General features: G+C 38.3%; 4 protein-coding genes across 5 annotated transcripts; 3 read left to right on the forward strand and 1 right to left on the reverse strand.

The window, feature by feature from the left end:
- Window positions 1–723: 723 nt before the first annotated feature.
- On the forward strand, window positions 724–1,665 carry LOC118713034 (olfactory receptor 51A4-like). Its single transcript, XM_036427383.1, has one exon. The coding sequence runs from the start codon at window positions 724–726 to the stop codon at window positions 1,663–1,665; it is 942 nt and encodes a 313-aa protein (XP_036283276.1).
- A 10,859-nt stretch (window positions 1,666–12,524) lies between these two features.
- Window positions 12,525–13,484, forward strand: LOC118713242 (olfactory receptor 51G1). Its single transcript, XM_036427649.1, has one exon. It carries the CDS (start codon window positions 12,525–12,527, stop codon window positions 13,482–13,484), a length of 960 nt encoding a protein of 319 aa, XP_036283542.1.
- Window positions 13,485–16,555: 3,071 nt separating this feature from the next.
- On the forward strand, window positions 16,556–17,541 carry LOC118712971 (olfactory receptor 51G2). Its single transcript, XM_036427274.1, has one exon. The coding sequence runs from the start codon at window positions 16,569–16,571 to the stop codon at window positions 17,508–17,510; it is 942 nt and encodes a 313-aa protein (XP_036283167.1). The 5' UTR covers window positions 16,556–16,568; the 3' UTR covers window positions 17,511–17,541.
- A 3,023-nt stretch (window positions 17,542–20,564) lies between these two features.
- Window positions 20,565–27,579, reverse strand: LOC118713272 (olfactory receptor 51A7). 2 transcript variants are annotated; one of them, XM_036427688.1, is made up of 2 exons: window positions 27,570–27,579; window positions 20,621–21,570 (listed from the first exon to the last, which is right to left on the reverse strand). In XM_036427688.1, the coding sequence occupies exon 2, from the start codon at window positions 21,566–21,568 to the stop codon at window positions 20,621–20,623; it is 948 nt and encodes a 315-aa protein (XP_036283581.1). In that variant the 5' UTR covers window positions 21,569–21,570; window positions 27,570–27,579. The 2 variants fall into 2 exon arrangements, with proteins under 2 accessions (XP_036283580.1, XP_036283581.1); XM_036427687.1 differs by lacking the exon at window positions 27,570–27,579 and having other exon boundaries at window positions 20,565–21,597.
- Window positions 27,580–27,904: the final 325 nt, after the last annotated feature.

Raw genomic sequence — 27,904 nt, forward strand, 5'->3', positions numbered from 1 at the left:
TTAATCAATTCAAAAAAGAAAAACAATCCGAGTGTTCAGTTGTGAAGTAGAAAGCTTTAGGTAGTAGTTAATATGATAATACTGGGAATAAGGTATAATATGTTAGCTAAGGATAACCTATTGATTTAAAATGGTTTTGTACAAGCAAGAGAGTAAGACTACATGTTTTTAAGGGCCCCTTTAACTCTAAGACTATATCATTATGAACTTTCAGTCCTGTCATTTCTTGATATGTTATCCTATTAGAGATATACAGTTTTGAACATAAGTATGGAACAATTTATGAATTCTACTTCCCCCACAATTCACAGTAAACATTACTTTTCCATTTAAGATTTTGTTTTATAAAATTGAAATAAGAGAACCATCAAAATAGAGACCTGGTTTTATTAGAGATCTAGTCATGGGTAGCTGCATGTGGTCAAAGGATTGCCTGGGATTCTTAAGTGTGCAAAGTCCAAATTGGCTGACACTTTTACAAAATTAAAACAAATTACTGGATGAGGAAGCAAGTCAGGGTCTTCTCATTTGTTACTGTGTTTGACTTTTTTGACAGTCTAAACTGACAGTAGAAACATAGACTACCTTATAAGAAGTCTCTGACTGCTACCTTAGTGTCTATGACCTACATTGTACCAGAAAAGGGCATCTTCTGTCAGACTGCATTGAAGAAATCTCCAACTGCCCTGAGTACACATCTGGTTAGGTATCTGTTTGTGTGTCATGTCTCTTTTTAACGGCACGAACATTGAAGTTCTTAAATTCCTCCTGACTGGAATCCCTGGATTGGAGAAGAGTCACATCTGGATAGCCATTCCTTTCTCATCCGTGTACCTTCTTTCTCTCCTGGGAAACTTTACCATTCTCTTTTTCATCAAGACAGAGCCAAGCCTCCATGAACCCATGTACTATTTCCTTTCCATGCTCTCCATCTCTGACCTAGGGTTGTCCCTCTCTTCCTTACCCACCACGTTGGGACTATTCTTGTTCAGTGTCCATGAAATTCATGCAGCTGCCTGCTTTGCCCAGGAGTTCTTTATCCATTTATTCACAGTCACTGAAGCTTCTGTGCTATCTGTAATGGCATTTGACCGTTACGTGGCCATCCACAACCCTCTGAGATATAGCACAATCTTAACCAGCTCCCGAGTCATCAAAACAGGGGTCTTATTGACTTTGAAAAATGTCCTTTTGATCCTTCCACTGCCCTTTCTGTTGCAACGGCTGATATACTGTCATCAAAACCTGCTCTCACACTCCTACTGTCTCCACCAGGATGTCATGAAACTGGCCTGCTCTGACAACAGAGTCAATGTTGTCTATGGACTCTTTGCTGCTCTTTCTACCATTCTGGATTTGTTGTTTATTACTTTTTCCTACATAATGATCCTGAAGACGGTCCTGAGCATTGCAACCCCCAGGGAGCAGTTCAAAGCCCTCAACACCTGCATTTCTCATATCTGTGCTGTGCTTATCTTCTATGCACCCATGTTGAGTGCAGCAATGCTCCACCGTTTTGCTAGGGATTTGTCACCACTGATCCACATCCTCATGGCTGATGTTTTCCTATTGGTGCCGCCCCTGATGAATCCCATTGTGTACTGTGTGAAAACCCGTCAAATCCAAGAAAAGGTTGTGGAAAAACTTTGTCCAAAAAGAAAATGATTGAAGGAATGAGAAAGGGAATACATTTGTAAGTGACAATTAAGTAAACTTTGAATGTGTGGCTGGCATAAAGCATAGTACAGTAGAATGTCCTTGGGTTTTATAATCAGACAGAGTTCATAGAGTGAATGGCTTTTGATACCCAATACCCTTAGTACCCTGTTGAGCACTGATGGAGACAAGCCTGGGGTTGTTCAAATTGGTGCCACAACATCTACTATCTCAGCTGAACATCAAATATCACTTGGAGTGTAGTTATTTTGCCCTCCTGTTCAGCTCCGACATCTAATTCTCACAAAGATCATACCAAGCATTTGTTAGGTTCTTTATTATCTCTCCTCTGTTCCTTACCTGCATGCTTCCTTTAAAGGCAGTAAAACATGAATTACTCCCTTCCTTTTTTTTTTTTTTTTACCATCTGACCTTAAGTCTTTTATATATATTCTACTAACGTATTCCATTCCTCTTCCTAAGAAGAGTGCCATCCTCCCTATCAAAATTTAATCATAACCCCTAAAAGGTAAATTTCATACCTCCCTGCCTTTTCAAAGATCTTGATGCACCTTCTGCATGTTTCCAATTTTTTCAATCTTCCTACATATTAGCTATTCTTTCTCTGTCTATAAGCATGTTTGTTTTAAAAGAAAAACATTTTAAGAGATACACAACTTTGTTTCCTCGACTTTCCCAGTTCTTGTGAATTTATTATTTTAATGTATTTATTGTATTTATGTATAGTGCTATATATACCTATGCATCACATATACATTTAACATGAATGCCTATTACATATTTTTCTATTCTTTTGTTTCTTGCCTCTTTTTTTTTATTTTTTATTTCTCTATTTAACCCTCCAGGCAACTAATATTAACAGGTACTAGTGTTTCTGAAAAGATGCACAACTTGTATCTGAGTCAGGAAAATGCCAGATTGGAATGTCCTGCTTATTGTAGGATGTTTTACAAACCATGGACAAAATTCCAGTAGTTCACCCAGACTCTTGGCAATGGTAGAAACCCTTTTAAAACCTTGTCTCATATTCTGTCCATACTCATACAAACATAGAATGGCAGATATGTTGATGGAATTTATGTTACTGAACAACATTTGCATTTCTCAGACAACTCAAATGTGCAATAATTTCTCTTTTTGGCAAACATGTATGAATTTATCTTTCTGCTATACATTTTTAAAATAACATTAATCATTTTCAACTCTACTATCTTTAATTTTGTCTAATCTTGTATTACTTTTGTATTACTTTTTCTAATTTCTTAAAGCACATTAACTTTTATTTAATTAAAACATTTAAAGGTAACAATTAGACACTTTTGAGAATTAATAGGTCTACAAAAATAAATATAATTATATGTAATATATTCATAATTGTACATGTTTCATAATTCACTATATAGGTACATATTTCATAATTATACATGCATTTATGTATACGTAAAATATATATCAATTGGCAAGTTGTTTTAGTTTATTGATTGGTTAGTAAAACCATTTTAAACAAAATGTATTTTCAAATATAAACTATCCTCTAAAAACAAAGCAATCTATAGAACATATATAAGCTCTGTTTTCAAGTTTTGGATTAGCAAATAATTTACATTTGCTAAAAACATCAAAGCTAAATATTTTAGTATTCCAATGTTTAGATAGTTTGATTAAAGAAATCTAACCTACTTTGAACAAAACACATTTAGAAATTTAGAGATTGGGTTCTCTGGGCAGCAGATGATAAGACAGTTAGTATATGAAGAACTTAAATTTGTAAAAGAGGCAAAAACAGCATTGCATAAGGTGACACATTAGACCATGTTCACAAATAATGAAGTCTCTGCCAGGCCAAATGGGGACTCAAGAGCAAACATTGCTTTCTGGAGGAGTTCCCTACTGATCAGAAAGGGCCAAGTACCTTCACCACTGTTTGCTCACTGGTTATTGGGTCACCCAAGAAATTATTCTTCACCTGGGATCTGAAAAATATGTGTTCACTTTCGTCACCAAGTTAGTCTGGTTTACCAAGCATTCCTTCAGAAGCTCACATCTTTAAAATCTCATTGAAGATAATGAGCAGAAGAAAAAGTTTGTACCATAATGCTAAAGTTTTTATATTTTTAAATTAAATATCAGCTTTGTCTGGAACTTTTCTAGTCCAATTACTCTAAATATGTATGCAAAGAAAAGAAACTAGAAGAATTACTTGACTATAATCATTAATTATGTTTAAACAATAACTAATTCCAAGTAGAAAAAATTATTGATTTCATAAGAACATTGTTTTTTTCCACATTATTGTACTGTAATAAAATATGCATTTATATCATCTCTACATTTTTAAAAAATGTATTTTTGTTGTTGAGTTTCTTAGGTGAACTCAAGGCCAGATGTTTTACAGAAATAAATTCTGAGCAAAATATCAAATGTTTAAAAACAAATTTGTGTCATATATTGGAATAAATAATTATATAACTAATTGATTTTCAGAGTGACATCAGCATCATGGTGATAGAAAATGTCTCTCCTTTGTTCTTCTCCCCCCAAATTAAACATTCATCCATGAACAAACATGCTTCTGGGGGAGTTGTGGGATCCAGCACCATAAGTCAAGGGACTCAGGAGAGGTCATACCCACCTATGCTTTGAGTACTAGGCAGATAGACTTCAGTGCTGACTGTGGTCTCCACAAAAGCCTATGCTCCAGCTCCAGCCTCCCTTGGCCTTGGCCTGCTACTTTCTGGAAAACACTGGCTGGGGCAGTCACCCCTAGACAAGAGAAGTCTATATTTCCAGAGAAGTTCTAATACTCCTCTACAGCAAAAAAATAAAATGAGTATAGATGAATGGAAGTTAGAGGAACAGCTTGACTGGGTCTGCATTACCCTCCTCAAGGCAGCAAAGTCTAGGGCTAAACAAGAACTTCTTTTTTATTATTAATCCTCATCCAAGGACATTTTTCTATTGACTTTTAGAGAGAGTAGAAGGGAGAAGGAGAAACAGAGAGAAACATGGATGTGAGAGGAAGAACGCATCAATTGGTTGCCTCCTGAACCTGCAACCGAGGTACGTTCCCTTGAGTGGAATCAAACCTGGGACCCTTCAGTCCACAGGTCAACACTCTATCCACTGAGCCAAACTGGTTAGGGCATGACAAGAACTTCTTATCCCTTGAGGAGTTCTCCTGCAAGTGAAAAGAAGATCAGGTGATGAGTGCCATGCTTTCACAGCTGTGCAGGATGCTACACTTATAACATCCAGAGTACTGAATCAGAATCTCCATGACTGGAGAGAGGAAAGGGATCAGAAGAGGGAAGATTAAATTCTCAGAAAACAGTAAGGGACATTGTGGTCTGTGTTGTGAATTTCATCAGGAAGTCCTCCCATAAGCCAATAGGAAAGCATCACTTGCAGGACCAATGGTAACAAAAGCAAAAATTAAGAAGTAAGACTACATCAAGCCAAAAAACTTCTGCTCAACAAAAGAAACAAGTAACATAAAAGGCAGGCTACCTAATGGGAGAAAATATTTGCAAACTATATATCTGATAAAACGTTAATGCCTGAAACGCATACTGAAGCATACATCTCATATAAAAACTGCTGTTTAAAATTTTAACCCTGCTATTTTGGCTTCTGTAAATTCTTGCTTGCTTAAGTAATAGAGAAAAATAATAGAGAGGCCATAAACTATGCCCCAGACTGAGTTGTCAGTGCTGGCACCAGGCTAGGCCTTGAGATATGGTCTCATGGCCCCTTCCCAGCACATAGGCCTTCTTTCTCAGAAGGCCCAGAATCTCTTTCCAAATTTGGGAGACAAAGTATAACTAAAAAAAAGTTTCCTCCATGTTGGGGGACTCAGAGTTTGAAAGACATATTTTTTCCCTTGGCCTGTGCAGAATCCTATTTAATAAAAAGGTAATATGCACATTGACCATCACTCCAACACATGTCGGGTCTAGTAATAATTAATGTCGTTTTTAAACATTCGTTTAAAATCTTGCTTGGCGTTGACTTGTATTGACATAACCTTCAAACACGTGGTATCTACAGAACGTGTGAAGTGCAATTAACAAGTTTTGCTTGAAAAAGTTTGTGTTTGGTCTGGTTTTTGTTGCAAAACTAGGGCTAAGAAGATGGCGGATGAAGAGCATATTCGGCACTGCATGCTTGACGAGTTCCAATTAGGAAGAAAAGCAAGTGAGGCTGCAAAAAACATCTGTAGTGCTCTTGGTCAAGATGCAGTTAGCGCCAGAAAATGCCAGCTTTGGTTTGAGAAATTTCGCGAGGGAAATTTTTCGTTAGATGACAAGAGTGGTCGAGGCCGTGTGTCCAATTTTGATCAAGAAGCTCTTCAAGCTCTTTTGGTGCAAAATCCTCAAATTACCCAACAAGAGCTTGCGACAACTTTAAATTGTTCACAGAAAACAATTTCCAATCAATTGCGTGCACTTGGCAAAGTCCAAAAGTTTGGAAAATGGGTTCCTCATGAGTTGACCGACAACAACCGTAATCAAAGAGTCACAATTTGCAGTTCGCTCCTCTCTCGTCAAAACTGTTTGCCGTTTTTAGAGCAAATTGTTACCGGAGATGAAAAATGGGTGCTGTATGTTAATTTGAAAAGGTGGCCTCAATGGTTGGACAAAAATGAGGCTCCGCAGCCCACGCCAAAACCTGACTTGCATGCGAAAAAAGTGATGTTGTGTGTTTGGTGGAATTTTAAAGGAATTCTTCATTATGAACTTTTACCATCTAACCAAACCATTACAAGTGCAGTGTATAGTGCCCAATTGGAAAGGTTAGCCCAAGCTTTAAGAGAAAAAGAACCCGCGCTGATTAATCAGAAGGGCGTAATTCTTCACCACGATAACGCACGACCGCATACTGCAAGAATCACTGCTGAAAAACTGCGCCAGTTGGAATGGGAAGTTCTCCCTCAACCTGCATATTCTCCTGATATTGCCCCTTCCGATTACCATTTGTTTCGTTCTTTGCAAAACTTTCTTCTTGGAAAAAAATTTAATAATGAAGAATGCCTCAAAAATGCATTGACCGAATTTTTTGCATCAAAATCACAAGAATTTTACAACAGAGGGATTAAAATGCTTCCTGAGCGTCGGGCACAAGTAGTAGAAAACAACGGCAACTATATTGTTGATTAAATTTTGTTGTATTGTTTAAATAAATTCTATTTTAAAAAGTATTAGAAAACGACATTAATTATTACTAGACCTAATAAGATGGCCACTCCCATGTGGTCAAATATGGCCACCACAAGATGACCAGCAGGGGAGGGCAGTTGTGGGTGATCAGGCCAGCAGGGGAGGGCAACTGGGAGAGACCCAGGCCTGTAGCGGAAGGCAGTTGGGAGGAACCAGGCCTGCAGGGGAGGGCAGTTAGGGGTGACTGGATGGTAAAGGAGGGTAGTTGGGGCCAACCAGGCCTTCAGGGAGAACAGTTAGGGGGGGACAAGGCCGGCAGGGAGGGCAGTTGGGAGGGACCAGGCCTACAAGGAAGAGCAGTTGGGGTTGCCCAGGGCAGTTAGAGGTGATCAGGCCTGCAGGGGAGGGCAGTTGTGGGTACCAGACCTTCAAGGGAGGGCTATTGGGGACAACCAGGCTGGCAGTGGAAGGGAGTTAGGAGTGACCAGGCCAGCAGGGGAGGGCAATTCAGGGCAATCAGGCCAGCAGAGGAGAGTTAGAAGGTGAGCAGTCTGGCAGGGGAATGGATAGGGGATGATCAGGCTGGCAGCCAAAAGTAGTTAGGGGCAATCAGGCAAGCAGGCAGGCGAGCGGTTGGGAGCCAGCAGTCCTGGATTGTGAGAGGACTACACATATCCCAGCATCTGCCCAGTGGGATCAGGCCTAAACCGACAGCTGGACATCCCTCAAGGGGTCCCAGATTGGAGAGAGTGTTAGCTGGGCTGATGGACACATACCACCCTACCCCCCACATGAATTTCATGCATCGGGCCTCTAATTTAATAACAAAATGTAACTCCCTTTTTCTAAGTGTTGCTTGGTTTTTCTCCAGTCTTCTGTAATAATACAACTTTATAACAAAACCAAATGACCTGCTTTTAAAAATGGGCAGAGGAGCTAAAAATAGTTTTCCAAGAAGATATGCAAAATCTCAGAGGAAAGGCAGGGGTGGGTAAGTGGGTGGGTGGGAAGAGATCAACCAAAGAACTTGTCTGCATATATGCATAACCCATGGACACAGACAATAGAGTGGTAAAGGCCTGAGGGAAGGGGCACTTCAAGCTATAATCATGGTCACTCTCATTATTTTTAAATGGTGTTTATTGAAAATCCATTAAGTATCAGTTATTCTGTTCAGTTATTTCAAAATTGTTTAAATTGATTCTGGAAGAACTGTCAATATAGATAGTGGTAGTTAAAATGGTCTTAAATTAGCATTTTGGAGTACAGCCTTCTAAAGTATGACACAGACCATATGTGTGTTAGGGAGAAAACACAAGAAATGGTCAATAGGAATTAATAAACCTATAGTTAAGACTGAGAGCTTTCTCTGTAAATGCAAACCAAATTATACTGTAAACTATTGATATATGAAAATGCCTCATAGTACCAGGGACTATATAAAAAAGGAAGGGAGATGCTCCCTTTTTAAGATATAGGGAAATTATCTTTCTAAGAGATTAACTAACATGTCCTAGAGTGCATAGTCACATTGGTAGAAAGTACCAGATACAAGATTAGAATCAGCTTTATTTTCATCTGAATCTGAATTTAAAAAATACTCTCTTAGAATATTGCTCTCCAGGCCTATTGGGGTCTTTCTTATCCAGTTTCATAATTTGAAATCTATAAATATAAACATCCCAACGTCTTTATTCCTTCACATACTGGATGGAAATTTCTCAGCCTCCAAGGACTTCTCTCCTCAGCTAAGGGTCTTGAGAATGCCTCGGGGGATTCTCAGCCCCCAGAGAGAAGCTGCTGGGCTCTTCAAAAAGACCCTGCGTTTTAAGCAGGGAATATTGCTGTAGTTGAGCTTCAACTATGAGGAATATGCACCCTAAGCCCCTGCAGCTGATGGTGCTCAGGTATGTATTATAAGAATCACAGAGAATAGTTAGGAACAGCGAGATAACTGGGGCACATCTAACCTGGACCATACACCAAGCTCTCAGTTTAGCTAGTTGCTAGTAAATCCCCCACAGCAAATGTCAAGAGAGTTTTGAGTGGCAGATGAACTGAGAATAGGAGACCTGTGGGTCAAGTCCTACTTTGTCCCTGTGTGTGGTTTTGTAAGGAGACTTGACCTGAAGTGGACACACAATACAGTATACAGATGATGTATTATAGAATTGTACACCTGAAACCTATATAATTTTATTAAGCATTGTCACTCCAATAAATTGAAGTGTGTTTGTGGGGGGGTTTTTTAGGTCATCTTAATCATTGCTGCTTCTCATCTTTCATCTCTTTTTTCGTCATTTGGAGCGTTAGTTCCTTTATCTTTAAAATTGAAATTGCTATCTCTACCTTCCTTACCTTAAATGTATTAAGATAATTAAATATTAAAATGAATTTGACAGTGTTTTTAACAATTAAGTGTTTTATTCTATAAGGTCATGCTTGTCCTTGGGAGTAATTTTGCGAAGCGTCATCAACACAGATGCTCATCATCTTAATTAGCTCTGTTTGCAATTACATGATGAATAAGTGTCAGAGAGAGTAGAGGGTTATCAAAATCACTGCTCAGTCTGTCTCTCCTCTGTTTCCCCCATAGACCCTCAAGTGACATCCCTTTACCTCAATAAATTGGAGCTGAAAGGAGGATCAAGAAAAAATGATATTTTCTAGTGGAGAAATCAGCTGACACTTTCTCTGATGCATTAGTCTGGAGGTGAGTGCCTTTGAGAAGAAACTGGAGAATCACTGCACTAAAAATTATTCTACTTAATCCTTGCTGCATATTATCTCATTCATCCATTCATGCATTTATTCAGCATACTGTATTAGGTTCCAAACCTGTACAAGCATTGCAGGACTCTAGTAATACAGCAATTCCATCTCTGCATCCCCCTACCAGGCACACTTGCCTCTTACTCATACCCAAAATATAATATGCAGGGAATGTATTTGGAAGAAGGATAATAATTGGGATGGGATACTATAGATATAGCTTCTCACTAAGCAAGCACAATGATTCTTTCTGTCTGGAGATGTGAGAGTGAAATAAATGACAACTACATAATTCTTCTACTTCACAAACTCTCTGAAATGACTCAATGTGAGGTCCATAGAAACCAGCTTTACTGTAAGTGTGATGGCAGAAAAGCCACCCATCTCCCCCAAATTGATAGAAAATTTTGCATCTCCCTTTAGTTGATGGAAAATTTTCCCTTCGTTATTTTTTACAAATTTTCTATCAATATTAGAGTGAGATTGCATTGTTGCCTCTGCCACCACAGCATGCTCTCCAAATCCTAAAACATTCTTTTTCCTTCACAGTCCATCTTCTTTCCAAGTCTCCACTTGTCTCCTTCATTTCTCCACTTTCCTAGATGTCCCTCTTTATATCCATTTTCCGTTTCTCCTTTGGAATCATAAAACCAGAGGGCCTTTATTCACATATTAATTATTGTATTACTATCATTACTTGTTTTGAGTTGAAGTATGGATGGCAAAAGGTGGGTATGGATTTTTCTTCTTTTTTTTTATCCTTAGCCCTTCAAGGTTCTTCTATCTTAATGAGAGAAAAAAAGAGAAGTATTTTAAATATACATATATATTTAAATATATATTATTGATTTCAGAGAGGGAGAGGGAGAGAGATAGAAATATCAATGATGAGAGAGAATCATTGATCGCTGCCTCCTAGATGCCCCACACAGGGGATTGCGCCCTCATTCAGGCATGTGCCTGACAGGGAATTAAACCCATAACCCCCTGGTTCATGAGCCAATGCTCAACCACTGAGCACACTGGCTGGGCTATTGTTACCCATTTTTGTCCATCTAGTATTATGAATATAATGGAAATGGTTATCCATAGGTGTGCCAAGGTATAAAAATTATAGTTTGGGGTTTTTAAATAATTTTTAATTGCCTGACATTTGTATGGAGGAATAAATATGATGTAGGACAATAATATAGACTTTGAAGTCAGGGTTTAAATTCCATCCTCAACACTTACTTTCTCTATAACCATATCCAGGTCACTTCACCTCTTTATCCCACCATTTTCTCACCTGTAATATGCTCCTTAGAATAGAACTTCTCTCATATTAAGACTATGAGAGTAGAAAGCCATAATGTACATTAGGCACTTAGTAAAGAATCAGAAACACAACAGATTAAATAAGTATTAGCTATCCTAAGCTTTTTATGCATGCAATGAAAATATATTAGCCACACCATATTTGTTTTCATAGATGCATTACAGTGTGGCTTGCAATAAATGCAGTTGAATAAAAGTTCCAAAGCAGGAATAAAGGAATGTCCCAGTGAGTAAGAGGAACAGATCAATACGTGTGTGTCATATTGATCCAAGCCCCAATGGCATAGCTCACTCTGAGACGCTGAAGATTTCATTCCCTCGTTATAAGCTAAAGATCAGAGGTTTCTCCTGTGTAGTTTAGTTTTTTGTTTGTTTGTTTGTTTGTTGATATTTCTGTTTCAGATCCGGTGCATACCATGCCCATGTCTACATTTAACCCCAGCTTAAACCTTCTCATGTTGAAGGCACATGTCTGTGCTGATACCTACCGAAACTAAGCCCCAAAGTAGCCTTTGCTAGAACTGTTTTCCAGAAACGCCGCTTCTTCCCAGGCATTTCTCAGCCCCAGACTTCAGGTTTGCTCATCAGCACCTCCCTCCTGAGCCGCCGGAGACTTTCATGGACATTCAGGAAAGAAATTGCTCTGGCCACAAGTTACAAGTTCAGGGAGTTCAATGCTTCCTTGCACTCCCTGCAGGCCAGGCATTGTGGAATGAAACACCATCCCCAACTAAAATATAAATACATCTTAAAGGCGTATGATATGCTCCTGATCAACTATGAAAATGGTGTGTAGTATCAGCAAACCACATATGTGAGACAGGTTCTGAATGCTCTACTGATTGAATTGGAGATTCTTTTTTCAGGGAGAAAGACATGAAATAATTTTCATATGAGATGACCTCATCAAACCACTAAGAGTCCAACACTGGTGAACATACCACCTTAAGGTAAGCCACGTGGTGCCCATGAGATACAGAAATCTGAATAAAGAGGCACTTAGGTTAATAACAAATATTGATTCAATCATTTTAACAAATATACCATACTAATGTAGATGTAATAATTAAAGAGACTGGGTTCAGGATATATGGGAACTCATTGTACTATTTCTTAATTTTTCTGTGAATCAAAAATTGTTCTGAAAGTAAAAATAAATATAAGGTATTACATATGTGTCCTTATCCCCCCCATTGTACCCCCACTTCCCCACTCCCCCCGCTCATGCCCTCACCCCCTGGTGTCTGTGACCACTGGTTAGGCTAATATGCATGCATACACGTCCTTTGGTTGATCTCCCCCCTTACCCCCACCCTCCCCTGCCTTCCTTCTGAGGTTTGACGGCCTGATCAATGCTTCTCTGTCTCTGGATCTGTTTTTGTTCATCAGATTATGTTGTTCATTATATTCTACTGGAGAGCATTGTGCTAAGTAAATATATATATTTTAAAACCCTCCTAAAAGTCCCCTTCCTGAGCCCTCCAGAAAAAGGCTAATAGATCAGGTCCCCCAATTGTTTGCAGACCCTGACTCTCTGAGCCCTGTCACTCTCCAGGAATCTCATTCTATATTGCAGGTCGATGAATCCAAGATTGCAAAGCCATGACAATCCTTTACAATAGCAGCCTTCAAAAAGCCACTTTCTTCCTGACAGGCTTCGAAGGTCTGGAAGATCTCCATGGCTGGATCTCCATTCCCTTCTGCTTCATCTATTTGACAGTTATTATAGGAAACCTTACCATCCTCCATGTCATCCGTGCTGATGTCATTCTTCATGAACCCATGTACTATTTCTTGGCCATGCTGGCTCTCACAGACTTGGGCCTCTGCCTTTCTACACTGCCCACTGTGCTGGGCATCTTCTGGTTTGATGCCAGAGAGATTGGTATTCCTGCCTGCTTCACTCAGCTGTTCTTCATCCATACCTTGTCTTTAGTGGAGTCTTCCATCCTACTGTCCATGTCCATTGACCGCTATGTGGCCATCTGCCACCCCTTGCGCTACTCCACGGTCTTGACACCTGCTCGGATTGTCAAGATGGGGCTGGTCTCTGTGCTTAGAAGTGCCTTGCTCATCCTCCCCCTGTCATTCCTCCTGAAGCGCTTCCAGTACTGCCGCTCCCATGTGCTGGCCCATGCCTATTGTCTGCACCTGGAGATCATGAAACTGGCCTGCTCCAGCATCATTGTCAACCACATCTACGGGCTCTTCGTTGTGGCCTGCACTGTGGGTATAGACTCGCTGCTTATCTTCCTCTCCTATGCCCTTATCCTTCGTACTGTCCTGAGCATTGCCTCCCGCCTGGAGCGACTCCGGGCTCTCAACACCTGTGTCTCCCACATGTGTGCAGTGCTACTCTTCTACATCCCCATGATTGGCTTGTCTCTTGTGCACCGCTTTGGGGAGCATCTGCCCCACATGGTTCACCTCCTCATGTCTTATGTGTATCTCCTGGTACCACCTCTCATGAACCCCATTGTCTACAGCATCAAGACCAAGCAAATCCGCCAACGCATCACTAAGAAGTTTGAGTTCATAAAATCCCTTAGGTGTTATCAGTAGGGACAAAGTTTGTGGCGTAGAGCTCACAGGTATTTTTGGGTTTAGCTATGCCGTGGCAAAAATAACAGACTCCAATTATCAAAAAAAAAGTGAATTAACAATATAGCATAATGCATGTACAACCTTATAAAAATTACCTACTTCTATGTTCTTTGGTTTCCTCGAATGCATAATAAATATGGAAATAATTGCAATATCTTTCATGTAGTGACGTTTTTTAGATTCAATGAGATCATTCATGCAAATTTCTAAAGGTGCCTAACACATATCAAATCTCAACAAATATTTAGACTTTCTGCTGTTTAGTCTTTCCAAATTCTAGTTTTCCCACATGTACAACTGAGACTTCTTTACTGCAGTAATAGAAATAAAGAGGCAAAGAGATGTAAAAAAAAAAGCATGGAACATGCGTGAGAATTATATCCTGCAGGCACCAAGTAACTGTAGATGGAAACAACTTTTCTCACACTACAACTAGGATGTGGGGAGGGGGAGGAAGGGAGGCGAAGGGGGTTGTTAACTTTTTTTTTTTCTAAATTGCCTGTCTTCTTCATAAAATTCTACCAATTAATGGTCATGGAAAAATTGCAATAACAAAAAAAAGATGAAATAAATACACATACACACTAATTTTAGCTTCAATCCTTTCGGTCTAATCTATATAATAATATTGTCATTGGATTGGATTGTCGCTCATTTTCATTCTCTCCTAGTTCTGTCTCCTCTCAAGAAACCATTTTGTGTATGAAATATTTCCTAACATCTTTTCTCTCTCAACCTTGTCTGTTTTCTCAGCTAGAAGACATGGACTTTATCTTTCCCATATCATATCGTGTTTTTCCCTTACTGAAGTACGGAAAGTTGTTTAAAACTTTTACCAGACCCTTCAGCTGTAGCTACAATTACATAGTATCCTTTGGGGCCCCCTTCCAGACATTTTACATGATTATTCTTTTCTCTCTTTCCTCTTTCCCCAAGGTCTGAGATAATGAAGTTGAGGGAGAGAGACAGAGTAGGGAATTGATTAAAGATCCTTAAAAGGTCTCAGTGGGGACCTCAGGTAGTTGCATAAAAATCAGATATTTAGGCAGTCTCCAGTCTCTCCATATCTCCAGAACCAGAGTCTAGTTTTAGCTTTCCTTCTTCCCCGTGTAAGGCCTGGAGTCTCTGGATGCAGCCGTGGTGTGTGAAGAGTCAAAACAGTAGGCAGGTACTTGATACTAAGTTATGGAACCAAGAAGAGGTCCCAGAAGGCTCAGCCAGAGCTCTGGAGAGAGAAAGGAGAGAAAAGACTTTGAGGCACAAGAAAGGCTATAGCAGGTACCTGCCCAAGGTGAAAATTGATGACTTCATGGGATCTCAGGTCTTATTTTAGAACTAGCTGAGAAAGAAGACAACAGTTTGTTCACCTCTCTTCACTGTTTGGATTTGTTAACCCAAATCTTTACAAATGTTCAGAATGTGCCTTGGAGCTCCAAAGACTTACGTTTGAATTCCAGCTCTGCCACTGATTGGCTGAATAACTTTAGGCACATCATAAAATTTTCTAAGGCTCTCTCTCTCCTCATTTGCAAATTGAGGTGATAAAATTAAATTGCAAGACTTTACTAAGGTCTCGTGCTATTTCTTTTGCAATGTTCCTAGTACAGAGTCTGATAAATAGTGAATGTTCATAAGATATTATAGTTTTTTCTCACCACTCTACTTCATTTGCATGTCAAAAACTTTTTTCTGCCTCAAGATTTCGGACTTAGATTGTTAACCACTATGTAGTTTGACTGTCCCTTCTCAGCCCTTGGTTTTGAGCTAATTTCTGCTAGGTGACAGTGAAATGTCATCAGTGTGAGAAGAAAGTATAATCTTGTGTAAAGACTGGAATCTAGGAAAAAAATTAAAACTCAGTTCAAATTCCATTTTGTCCATTTACAATGTCTTTGATCTTGGAAATATTTTTTTCTAGGCCTCTCTTTCCCATCTATAACATTATAATATTGATATAACTTATTTCATAGAATTATTTTAAGCAGATAAAATATAGGTCAAGTTGACAACAGCTAATTAAATAAAATTTGACTCTAATTCGTGCATTTTTAAAAATTGCTTAGCACATCTGCATACCAGGGCACATTCTAAGCACTGTCTTTAAATAAGTAAACAAAGCAAAGTCCCTGCTCTCTTTGAACTCATTTCATAGTGAGATTATTAATTGGGAGTGAAATGACCACTGCTCTGGAAGTCAGGAGACTTAATATATGGCCCCTGTCTAGTGGCTGTCCCCTTCTGATCCTTTTGTCTTATCTGTAGAAGACTAAGCCCTACCAGCATCATTGACTTTTGTTCTGAGGACTCTCGTGGACTCTGCGTTTTGATTGGCAGTGTGCCCATGGTTGATGGTGCTTCAGTCTCTCCTCCCACTTACGTTCACATCAGATTCCTAAACTTCTAGGAAATGCCACTTACTGACTGATGTGAAGATCGGAGCTTTGATTTCTTACTCCAACCATCAAAAATAAACTCTACAGGCAGCCATTCACATACCCTCCAGTTCTCTCTGGAATTTTGTGAGCTGAGTAGCATTTATGCTCTATCTGGATTAAGCTAGGTTTCTATATCAGGAAGACGAGAGAAAAGGGTGAGTAAATAATTTGTCTCTGTCTAAGGTTAACAATTATATGTGGCCAAGAAAGAAAGAAAGAGGGAGAGAGAGAGAAAGTTAGAAAAAAATAAATAGCAAAGAAAGTAAGGTAAGATAAAAGAAAGGAAAGAGAAGTTAAAGAAAATGTGGATTATTTGTGAAAGTCTTGGCAGAAAACATACAAAGTTATGCTTAACTAATGGAAATAGTAAGAATATTCAAAACTCTTAGCCTAAAGGAGCAAGGAGAAAAAACTTTGAAGAAAATAGTTCTTCTATAAAAATGTTGAGAAGGAACCATGATCCAGAAGGAAATGGTTCTTTGAAAGAGCTTTATAGTTCTAATCTTTTTTCTTTTTTTTTAATTTGTTTCCAGGTGCAGTCACTAGCTTTTTCTCAGTTCATTTCGGGAACTGAGAGGGAATCCAATACCACTTCCCTCCACACACAATGACATTGGGATCCCTGGCAAACAGTAGCAGCATTTCCTCCACCTTCCTGCTGAGTGGCATTCCTGGGCTGGAGCACATGCACATTTGGATCTCTATCCCATTATGCTTCATATACCTGGCTTCCATCCTGGGCAACTGCACAATTGTTTTTATCATTAAAACAGAGCCCTCACTCCATGAGCCAATGTACCTCTTCCTGTCCATGCTGGCTCTGACTGACCTGGGTCTGTCTCTTTGCACACTCCCTACAGTGCTTGGCATCTTTCTGATTGGGGCACGAAATATCAGTCAGGATGCTTGTTTTGCTCAACTCTTTTTCATTCACTGTTTGTCCTTTCTGGAGTCCTCTGTGCTGCTGTCTATGGCCTTTGACCGCTTTGTGGCCATCTGCCGCCCCTTGCACTATGCTTCCATTCTCACCAACACAGTCATTGGCAGAATTGGCCTGGCTTCCCTGGGCCGCAGTGTAGCACTCATTTTCCCATTGCCTTTTATGCTCAAAAGATTCCCTTATTGTGGCTCCCTCATCCTCTCCCATTCCTATTGTCTCCACCAAGAGGTGATGAAATTGGCCTGTGAAGACATCAAAGACAACAGTATCTATGGCATGTTTGTCATTGTGTCCACAGTAGGTATAGACTCACTGCTCATTCTCTTCTCCTACGCCCTGATTCTGCATACTGTGCTGTCCATTGCATCCAAGGCTGAGAGACTCAAAGCTCTTAACACCTGTGTTTCCCACATCTGTGCTGTGCTCCTCTTCTACACTCCCATGATCGGCTTGTCCATCATCCACCGCTTTGGGAAGCAGGCACCTCATCTGGTCCAAGTGATCATGGGCTTTGTGTACCTTCTGTTCCCTCCTCTGATGAACCCCATCATCTACAGTGTGAAGACCAAACAAATCCGAGATCGAGTGACCCATGTCTTTTGTTGCTAGCTGGCTCTAGTCTTAGAGGCACTATTTCTTTAAATGTATTCTTACTTCTCTATCTTTGTAATATCAAATGTGCATAAAATGAAGGAGGCTTTTACCTATTTACTAAACAAAACTATAATAACAAAGGCATAATATGCTAATTAGATCAGATGTCCTTCTGGCCAACCTTCCAGACAAACCTGGAGCTGCTAGAGAAGCCTGGGTCCCGGGTGCCAGAGGAAAGCCAGTGCTGGCAGCCAGGGGAAGGAAGGCCTACTCTTGCAGGAATCCCATGCATTGAGCATCCAGAAAACAAGTTGTCATATCAAGTACCAAGGTAGAATGAGTGGAAGGTGAGATTAATGCAAGAAGCAAAATTAGGAGGCCATAAAAAGTTCTTCCATAAGATTATGATTTGAGATGATTATTCTTGCGGAAGAGATAGAAAATAAAAAACAGAAACAATAATAAATGGCTGAGAGGAAAAAAATAAAGAACAGAAAAAATGATCATTGGTTGAGAGAAACTTCTATAGCAATTGTGCCAGTTTGAATATGGAAAATAAGGTGAAGTAGTGAACACTGGTATAAGAATAAATTTGGGTTGAGAAAAATAATGGGGGAGGTAAGTTCTCCGGCCTTTAACAAAGCAGACAGCAAAATTGGCAAACACTACAGCTTTTGCTTTAGGCGTGGTGTGAGTGTAGCAGTAAGAAAGGAGCTGCCTAGGGCTGCGATCATGTGCTCTAACCTGAGGTGATGGACATATTGTAGTATATTTCAGTCCTCTGTTTGAGAGATGCTCCAGATTTTGAGCTTAGAAAATGAACAGTACTTTTATTCAATGATGGTTACTCATAAATTCACAAACTGACAAACATTTTTCAGGCCCTTCTTTGCCCAAGTATGTATTAAGCAATGCAAAAATAAATAAGACATATAGACATTTATAAGTCATGGCTCAGTGGTTGAGTGTCGAACTATAAACTAGGAGGTCATGGTTGGATTCCCAGTCAGGGTACATGCCAGAGTTGTGGGCTCAATCCCCAAGGTGGGGTATTTAGGAGGCAACCGTTCATTCCCAAATTCTCTCTCGTCATTGATGTTTCTGTCTCTCTCTACCTCTCCCTTCTTTTCTGAAATCAATAAAAATGTATTTTTTTTTTAAGTATGTTGTAGAAATCAGTACTCTGTGAAAGGAGACAAAATTCAGATATAAATTTGGTATACTTGGGGCAAGAAGATGTTAGCAAAATAAGGTGATGTATATTTAAGCTACATCCTGCTAAGCTAATTGGGAGAAAGAAAAGTTGAGGAAATGCTTTTGTTTTAGGTATACTATTGTATATCATCCCCACCCTCCCACCCTACAAAGATTTCAATGTCTTAGTCTTAGTATACTTTGCACATATAATTAAATTTATAGATTTTGGGGTTATGGAAATTATCCTGGATTACTCAAGTGATTCAACATCATTACAAAAATTCTTTAGAGCAGATAGCTTTTCCTAGCTGTGGTCAGAGGGACACGTGACTATAGAAGGAAGGCACAGAGAGATGTAATATCACTGGTTTTGAACATGAAGCATGTGAGCCAAGAGTCAAGAAATGCAGGTAACCGTAGGAACTGGAAAAGGCACTTGATTCTCCTCTAGTGCCTCCAGAAAAGAATGCAGGCTTGCCAACAGCCTAATTTTAGCCCAGTAAGAATCACATCAGATGTCTAATTTACAGAATTGTATTATAATAAGTGTGAGTTGCTTTAAACCATTGTTTATAATAATTTATTATGCAACAATAGAAAACTAGAATAGCATCCTGACATAAAACACACCATAAGAAAAGCTATAGGTGATGTACTTGTTTGATAGTGTTGAAGTACAAGGCCAAGTATTTACAGATAAGGTAGTGAGAAAAGCAGGTATTGAATGATGGAAAGGCTTTGTGCATATAGAGAGCCTTGACATTATCTCATAACTTTTTGGGCAGCTATTGAAATGTTTCAAGTGTGGTTACATTTGCCTTTAAAAATATCTTTTTAACAGTTCATCTTAATGAACAAGATGATAGGCTAATCCTGGGGAAGATTTAAATCTGAATTCAAACAGCTGCAGTGTGTATACCATAAATGAGGGAAAGAGAATCTTATCAATGGATGATCTTCACAGTTTGATGATCAAATCCTGTTTAAAATAGGTATTTACTTTCATGCCTATACCCAAGCATTATTGTCTTGCAAATGAGGACAAGACTGCTTTTGTAGTCATGAAAAATAAGCACCATGCCAGCCTCCTATTTAAAACTCTATATACAGATGTCTGTCTTTGAAAAATCAGTCACATATGTCTGTACATAGTTGCTTAGTGGAATTTGTGAATTACGCATAAATTATGTTTGTCTTATAACAACAAAACAACAACAGAAACCCTAAATAATTTTCTTCTCTCTCTCTGCCCATTCTCAGAATCACCACTTTAATGGTCTTTGTTGATCTCTCTTCTTCATCTCTCTCAAATCAGTCCATGTTACTCGTGCTTACAGACATGCCATTCTTAAAATTTGATTTATCATGTTAGGTGTCGTTTGTAGTAATGAAATTGTCTGTTTGGGACCTCATAAATTTATACATTTCAAGGCTTTTCTAGGTACTCCAAAATCTGCTTTATTCATACTATACAAAAATTTGTTTTTCTGATTATTTGCCAAATTATACTCTCTATTCTAGTCAGACCAACATCCTTCATAGCTGCTGTTTCCTGCTAGTCTTCTTCTCCTCCATATTATGGCGTGACTGTGCATTGTGTACCTATAAATTTGCTGGATGCTATTTGAAAAATAATATCAATCTTTCCAAATTATATTTCTTCTTTAAGGGCTGACTCAAACCCACCTGCTCCATTACATAGTGTTTTCTTTCAACTACTCTTAAAATACTCATTAAACCTCTGTGAATCATTTCATATGTCACATGATCATTTCATCTTTCTTGTGTAATATTGTATTCTTGACTTTATTTTAAATCCTGTACAGCACAGCTTTTCATACTCCCCCATGAGATAATGGCAACTGGGGCACTGAACGCATGGTAGGTGCCCATAAATGCTTACTGCTTGGTAATTTATTACCTCAATATTAAAGTTTGTATCTCCTACATGTGGTCAACAACTTCCCCAAGACCTTTTCCCGGATTTGTTGAGTCTTTACACAATAAACTATGGGGTTCATTAGGGGTGGCAGCAACAAGAATATATCTGCAATAAGGATTACAATGAGGGGGCTTTTGTGTTGGGCAAAGCGGTGCATGGCAGCCAGGGTGATGATGGGTACATAGAAAATGAGCACAGCACAAATGTGGGAGACACAGGTATTGAGGGCCTTGAGTCTCTCTGCCAAAGATGCAATGTTGAGCACAGTCTTTAAGATCAACATGTAAGACAGAACAATTAATGCCAAGTCCAGCATAGTACAGAGAGCAACAAAGAAGCCATAGATCACATTGACCTTGTTGTCGGAGCAGGCCAGCTTCATAGTATCCTGATGCAGACAGTAAGAGTGAGAAAGGAGATTCTTCTGACAATATTTTAGCCTCCTTAGAGTGAAGGGCAAGGGAAGAACTAAGAGAAGGCTTCTGATGGCTAAAATCAGTCCCATTTTAGCAGCTCTGATGTTAGTGAGGAGAGAAACATATCTCAGGGGATTGTGGATGGCCAGAAAATGATCCAAAGACATGAACAGAAGCACTGAAGATTCCATGACAGTAAATCCATGGATGAAAAATTCTTGAGCAAAGCAGGCATTGTGTGAAATTTCCATGGCATTAAACAAGAAAATTCTCAGCATGGTAGGAAGGGAGGAAAATGACAGACCCAGGTCAGAGATGGCCAACATGGCAAGAAAATAATACATGGGCTCATGAAGTGAGGGCTCTGTCTTTATGATAAAGAGAATGGTGCTATTGCCCACGATGGCAACCACGTACATAAGGCAAATGGGGATGGAGATCCAGATGTGGACATGTTCCAGGCCTGGGATTCCAATCAAAAGAAAAAGCTGGACTTCAGAGTTATTGGAAATAGACATGAGTGGAAATATGAGATCTTTATCCAGACCTGAAATCACATAAAAACAGTCACACTTTTAGATAAGACTCAGTGTGGTATGAATAAGTAGTTCACATATTTTTTCATTCTATTAATAAAATGCAATTTTCAATATTTCTTAAAAGTCCATAAACATGTTTATGTCTCCAACACGGGGATTTTACTTACAACAATTTATCCTAAGGTGGTAGTTTTCCAATATTTTTATCTAAATATAAAAATTGTTTCAAACAGAACTGCTTTGATTAAGTCAGTGACAGGCACTTAGAATCTTTCCCTCTCTTTTTCCATATGATCTTCAGTATTTCTCTCTTGGTTTCATGACAAAATCCCTAACTTCTTGGAAAAAAGTTTAAAATAATAGTCTAAGAGAATAATCAAAGATCCTTGAAAACACCTAAATTATGGTAAATAAGTATTAAATGCTAAAAAGTACATGTATAGACTAAGTTTTACAATTATGAGGTAGGTATTTATTATCTATATTTTTATGTGAGCATAAACACCAATCTAGGTTCAATAAAGCACAAACATAAAAATATTAATATTGATTATACAATCTTTTCCCAAAAGAAGTGGAAGAAAAAGAGCACAGATACACCTTTGGAAAGTTATATATCCTTATTGTCTTCATGTTTGTACTCCTTCATGAAATAAATAGTGCCTAGCTCAAGCACCTATGAACCACACTTCATTTTATTATCTCAAGGGAAAGTGTTGAAGCCATACAATAATATCATGGGCTTGTGAATCTTAGCTCTCTTGAGCAAATTATCTTGTATTTTATCTCTGAGGAAATTAGAAGGAAAAAAATTCTAAGTGAAAAAAATTCAAATAACTCAATTTCTCTCTGTAATGTATCAATAAAATGTTTAAAACCACCTACATATTAAATTAAACCCTGATTTTATTGTTAGGGTCTTTTTTAAGGAGTTAACATATATTATCCAATGTAAATATCCAAGCTTACAACATTTTCAATTTTTTGAGTTCATGTTATATCAATTTTAAATAATCAGTATAAATTACTGGAGACGCACACACATCGAAGTTAACCATCATAAACCCCATCTATACTTAGTAAAACTGATGAATACATCCATAAATAAATATAAATTAACATATTTATAATTTAAAATGCAAATATAAAAGACTAAGGTGCAAAAATAAAAGGAGAAGCCACAGAAAGCAAGAGTTCACATGAGATGTTAACCTCGCTCCAGAACTTTTTTAAAATTCAAATTGTACAAAGGAAAAATCATCACTGTAAAATGGAAAATACATGGGCAATGACGATATTGGGGATCCCCTAAATTAAAGTTTGATTGTTTGTTCTTTAAAATTGTATTGTATAATTATTTAGAAAATAACCAAGAAAAGTATAATATATAACAAGCAGACCTTGACTGATATTTCCTATTTTAGGGGTACTGTATACACAGAACTGTTTGGGGTTTTTTCAACTTGTAAATGGAACTGCATCTGCAAATGGAGTTTGTCATGACTTTTTATCTCTTATCATGTCAGCAAACCAAATGCCAAACCCAGAGAAGTTATATTTTAGATAGTACCAGCTGTATATAAGCTGTATATAAGTTGTCAGAATGCCTATTTAACAAACTTTATTCTAACCCCTCTTTCCCAGGAGTCATAAGAAAAGTTCTCATTTTCACAAAGTTCTCATTTTATTTTATTTTATTTTCATCTTTGGCAGATGGATATTGCCTTAGTTCTTCCAGGGAGTATTTCTGTCATGCATATTTATTATGGTAGTTTCTATATCTCTACCCAACACAACCCCACTACTGCCATATATAGTGGCTGCCAAATACTACAAAGCATAAATAAGATTTTATTTATATTCACATATCTGTCATCAACATAGTTTCTCAGCAAACATGCAAAGGATGCATGTGAGTAGGGAAAAAATGTAAGTCATGTAGAATCATCACTTAGTGCCTTCTCCCTTTCTTCTGTGATAGAACCCAAGGAATATTTATGCTCACTCTACTCACCAACATTTTCAGTGGTAAACTTAACATTACACAAAGTGAGCTTTTGGATATGGATTCCGAATTTCAGGAGAAATAATCTTATAGAGTTGTCAGGTCAGAAATATTGACATAAGTTGGTATCTGAATACATGAAAGTAGATCATATCACCCAGGAAAATGTACAAAACACAAAATTTAAGTTTCAGTTAGAATTGTGAGGAGTAGCAAGATTGTTCAGAGCATCTTGCCCAAACCATCAATATGGGAGAAAATCTAGGAGAGTGGAAGGAGTGGGTAACAAAGGAGAGAGCATCCCAAGAAGGCTAGTAAATAAGACATCAGCTTTGCAGTCTGGATCTGTTCTGTGGCCTCAGCCAGGCACAGAAGATCCTCCTAGACCCAGCCTACTCTCTTGTCTGTCTTTCTTCTTCATCCTTCACTGGCCCTCCTTCGGGCTCTCTAAACCCTTGGCTGTGCTGGCGCGGCCCAATCAGAGTTAATAAAATCCTTTTTAACCTTCAGGCCACGCAATCCTATCCCCTTACACACACACACACACACACACACACACACACACACACACACACACCACTTTCTCTTCTTCCCCATAGTCATTTCTTCAGAAGTAAACTGTTTAACAAAGCCATAGGTTTAAGTTTTCAAAGGGATTTTTCAGCTACTAGCACTTACCAAACCTGAATACTCAATATGTCAATATGCTCAATGTCTCAACTTTGACTTCCACTTTATATAGATGTACCTATTCCTCTTTCCCTCAGGGTTGTAAACTCTTGGGAGAAATAGAAATCAGCCTGCTCCCTGGGATCTCTGAATGAGTTTACAGAGAAAGTGTTGGGCTGAATGTGTTAACTCTTTGGTATCCAGGATTCCCAGCGAGCTAGCAATGAAGTGTAATGCAAAGTGATGGGAAAACCACTCAAGTGAGAGGTGGAAATCACATTGATAGAAAAAGCTTGACATGAAGCATTCATAGAGATTATGTAATACAGTTAAAAGAGCAAAACATTTTAATTTCAGTTTGAGGTCAGACTACTTTATTTATTTCACCTCAGCTTAATTAGCCACAAAATGGAAATCATAATACACAAGTATCAAATATCTATGCAAGCATCTTACAAACTACAGAATGGCTTATAATTATTCCATTTATTCCTTTGAATGTTTGGAAAATGCCATTGAAAAAAGCATTGAAATAGACATGTCCTGCCATTCAGTGCTGGATTTCCAACCAGGTATCCCAAAATTACATGCCTTCTATACTAAGTATATATTGTATTCTCTAGAAGCTAAATGCTATCTTTGGGGTTTCATTATATCTTTATAATTATACAAGCCCTATACTGTGGTTCAATAAATTAAATAATAGTTACTGAATAGTTATGAAGTGATATGGTATTTTGATGATAATTTAAGTAAATATATTAGTGTATGTGTGTGAGTGTGTGTGTGTGTGTGTGTGTGTGTGTGTGTGTGTGTGTGTGAGTGTGTGTGTATGTGTGGCTGAGTGGCATGGCTCAGTGGTTGAAAATCAACCTATGAACCAGGAGGTCACGGTTCAATTCCCAGTCAGACCATATGCCCTGGTTGCAGGCTCCATCCCAGTGTGGATGTGCAGGAGGCAGCCAACTAAAGATTTTCTCTCATCATTGATGTTTCTATCTCTCTCTTCCTCTCTCTCTCTAAAATAAATATATATTGATTTCATATATTCCTTACTTAAGAGAAAGTTTGGTCTGAATAATGCAGATAGATCATATATTAATAATAAACAATGAGATATTTGATAAAATTCAAGTGTAACTTAAAAATGTTATAGCCAGCCTTAAATATACAATACACAGCTCTGTGAATAGGAAAGGAAAAGAAATTCAAAACATTGAGCAGGGATAAGCCTACTCTTTGCTGGGTTTCATGTCTGGATAAGACAATCAATTATCATCTGAAAAAATGAGATTAAACATTCTCCATGAGATATGAGAGTATCTGAACCAAAATGACTTCTTGAAATTAGAATGGGCCATTCTAGAGAATATTTTTGCTGTCCATCCTGTCTTCTTGTAATTTAACAGTTTATTATAAGACAGCCTGACTTCCAACTGCCAATATCTGCTTCTTTTTAAGTCAGAACCTCAATGGGTAAGCTCTGGCTTATACACAACATTGCAAAGAAATGAGCAAAGCTCATTCAAAATAAATTAGCAAAGCTATAACAGAGAAAATAAAACAGATGGGACAATGAAGAAACAAAACAATGATGGACATAATACAAATGTATTAATAATTATATTAAATATACTTGATTAAAGACTTCGATTATAATACAGCACTTATCACACTGAATAAAAGGCATGCTGATTATAAAATTTACACATGAACTATAATGTCACAGGTTAAAAGTAAAAAGATATGTCATGTATGCAGAACGTAAGCTGTACATACCAACATATACGGTGAATGTAGCCATATTATTATCAGAGCATATAAAATTTAAAGCAAGCCATGTCACCAAATAAAAAAGGAGAGATTTTGCAAAGATAAAGGAACTCATAGCAACCTTAATGCCTTAAATGTAATAGGAAAGTTTCAAAAACCATGAAAAAAATAACAGAACTTAAAAGAAAAAGTCAGTCGAAACCGGTTTGGCTCAGTGGTAGAGCGTCGATTTGTGGACTAAAAGGTCCCGGGTTCGATTCCGGTCAAGGGCATGTACCTTGGTTGGGAGAACATCCCCGGTAGGGGGTGTGCAAGAGGCAGCTGGTTGATGTTACTCTCTCATCAACGTTTCTAGCTCTCTATCTCTCTCCCTTCCTCTCTGTAAAAAAACAATAAAATATATTTAAAAAAGAAAAAGACAGTTTCATAATCAGGTTCGGAGATTTTAGCACTTCCCTCCATTGAATGCTACTTGGTTACATATGTAAGTAAAAATCATTTGAGCTGGTCACTTCAGATTTCTGCATCATACTATAAGTAAGTTATATTTTAATAGTAAAGGGAGGAAATTGTCATTGATTATAAGGGAATAAAAAGAAACAAAGATAGTGAACCTAAACTAAAATGTCAGTTTATTTGGAATGAAATGATTTCCTGGTAGCTTCAGCTGCTTTCCCTAATCTCTGGGGCAAGTCAGGTTCTCCTGGATATGTTCAGTACTCCACACACTATGCTCCTGTCCCAGGCCCTCTGCTGGGAGTTTCTGGGATATTCTTTAGGGAAATAATTCCTTTAGAGAGGGCCGCAGAGCTGGAGGAGTTGGTGTCCCATGAGTGCAAAGCTCAGAAGACAGCCCCACGAGTCTGGGACCTATAAATGAAGGTCTTGGGCACAGAGGCTGAGAAGCCTCCAGCCTACAGTCATTTCTGTTTCCCTCGGTGGTGAAATGGTAAGTAAGTTCAGCAGGACCCTAACACAATACTGTCTTATAATGTGGCTGTCTCCTGAAGTGAGTACTCTAAGGACCAGGATTTAGAGAGAGGACTCGGAATAAGACTGACTGTCTGAAAGCTCTATAGTTTTTCATATAGGAGGGACTTAATTTTTTTTTTAATGTTTAATTGCACGAACGAAAGGAGGGAACTTTTTCTTTGAGCTATGTTTGCCTGAGAAGAGGAGAGTTTAACTTAAATTTGGGGAAGAAACTAGGAACACTGAAAATGCACTAAGTCTCCTTTTAGCCACCCACTGTCACTATTCACTTCACCCATCTATGGTTCATCTTAAAAAGTATCCATCTATTCATGCACAGTTAGACAAAATGCTAGATAGAATCAGAACTCTATGTGAGATAAAGTAAACTAGTCTGATGAAAGGCTGCATTTTATCTGCCTAACCAAAGAATTGGAAGTCAGATATTCCAAGGTCAGAAATCAGACCATGGATAACCATCTTAGCCACTAGTCTAAAATCAGGAGGGGGCTGAGGTCTGGGAAGTGAGAACAAGAATATGACATTATGATCTCAAGTTATTAGAACTTTGAATTAGAAACAAGGGAGCAACTTAGTTATGCCAAATGAGTCACATGCAATAAGAGAGAAAGTAACATAGGAGCTACATATGGTAGAGTGGCATTCTGAGGGAGAGTAAGACACAGCTAGGTTTGAATTCAGTTCTATCTCTTACCAGTTGTTGCTTTCTTTCCTAACTTATACAGCAGAGATAATATTGTACTTTCTCTAAGAATTAAATAAAAGTATGTATAGAAAGGATTTAAGATACCATTCATAGGAGAAAGTATTCCTGAATTTTAATTCTTATAATTAACAAAAATTTGAGGCTTTCTTTCAAGACAATCAATTTACTT

The sequence above is a fragment of the Pipistrellus kuhlii genome, unplaced genomic scaffold (genome assembly GCF_014108245.1).
Source record: "Pipistrellus kuhlii isolate mPipKuh1 unplaced genomic scaffold, mPipKuh1.p scaffold_m20_p_9, whole genome shotgun sequence".
In the NCBI taxonomy this organism is placed as follows: domain Eukaryota; kingdom Metazoa; phylum Chordata; class Mammalia; order Chiroptera; family Vespertilionidae; genus Pipistrellus; species Pipistrellus kuhlii.

Coding starts and splice junctions, on each gene's coding strand:
- LOC118713034 (XM_036427383.1), top strand. CDS start 724: ATGTCTCTTTTTAACGGCACGAACATTGAAGTTCTTAAATTCCTCCTG.
- LOC118713242 (XM_036427649.1), top strand. CDS start 12,525: ATGACAATCCTTTACAATAGCAGCCTTCAAAAAGCCACTTTCTTCCTG.
- LOC118712971 (XM_036427274.1), top strand. CDS start 16,569: ATGACATTGGGATCCCTGGCAAACAGTAGCAGCATTTCCTCCACCTTC.
- LOC118713272 (XM_036427687.1), bottom strand. CDS start 21,568: ATGTCTATTTCCAATAACTCTGAAGTCCAGCTTTTTCTTTTGATTGGA.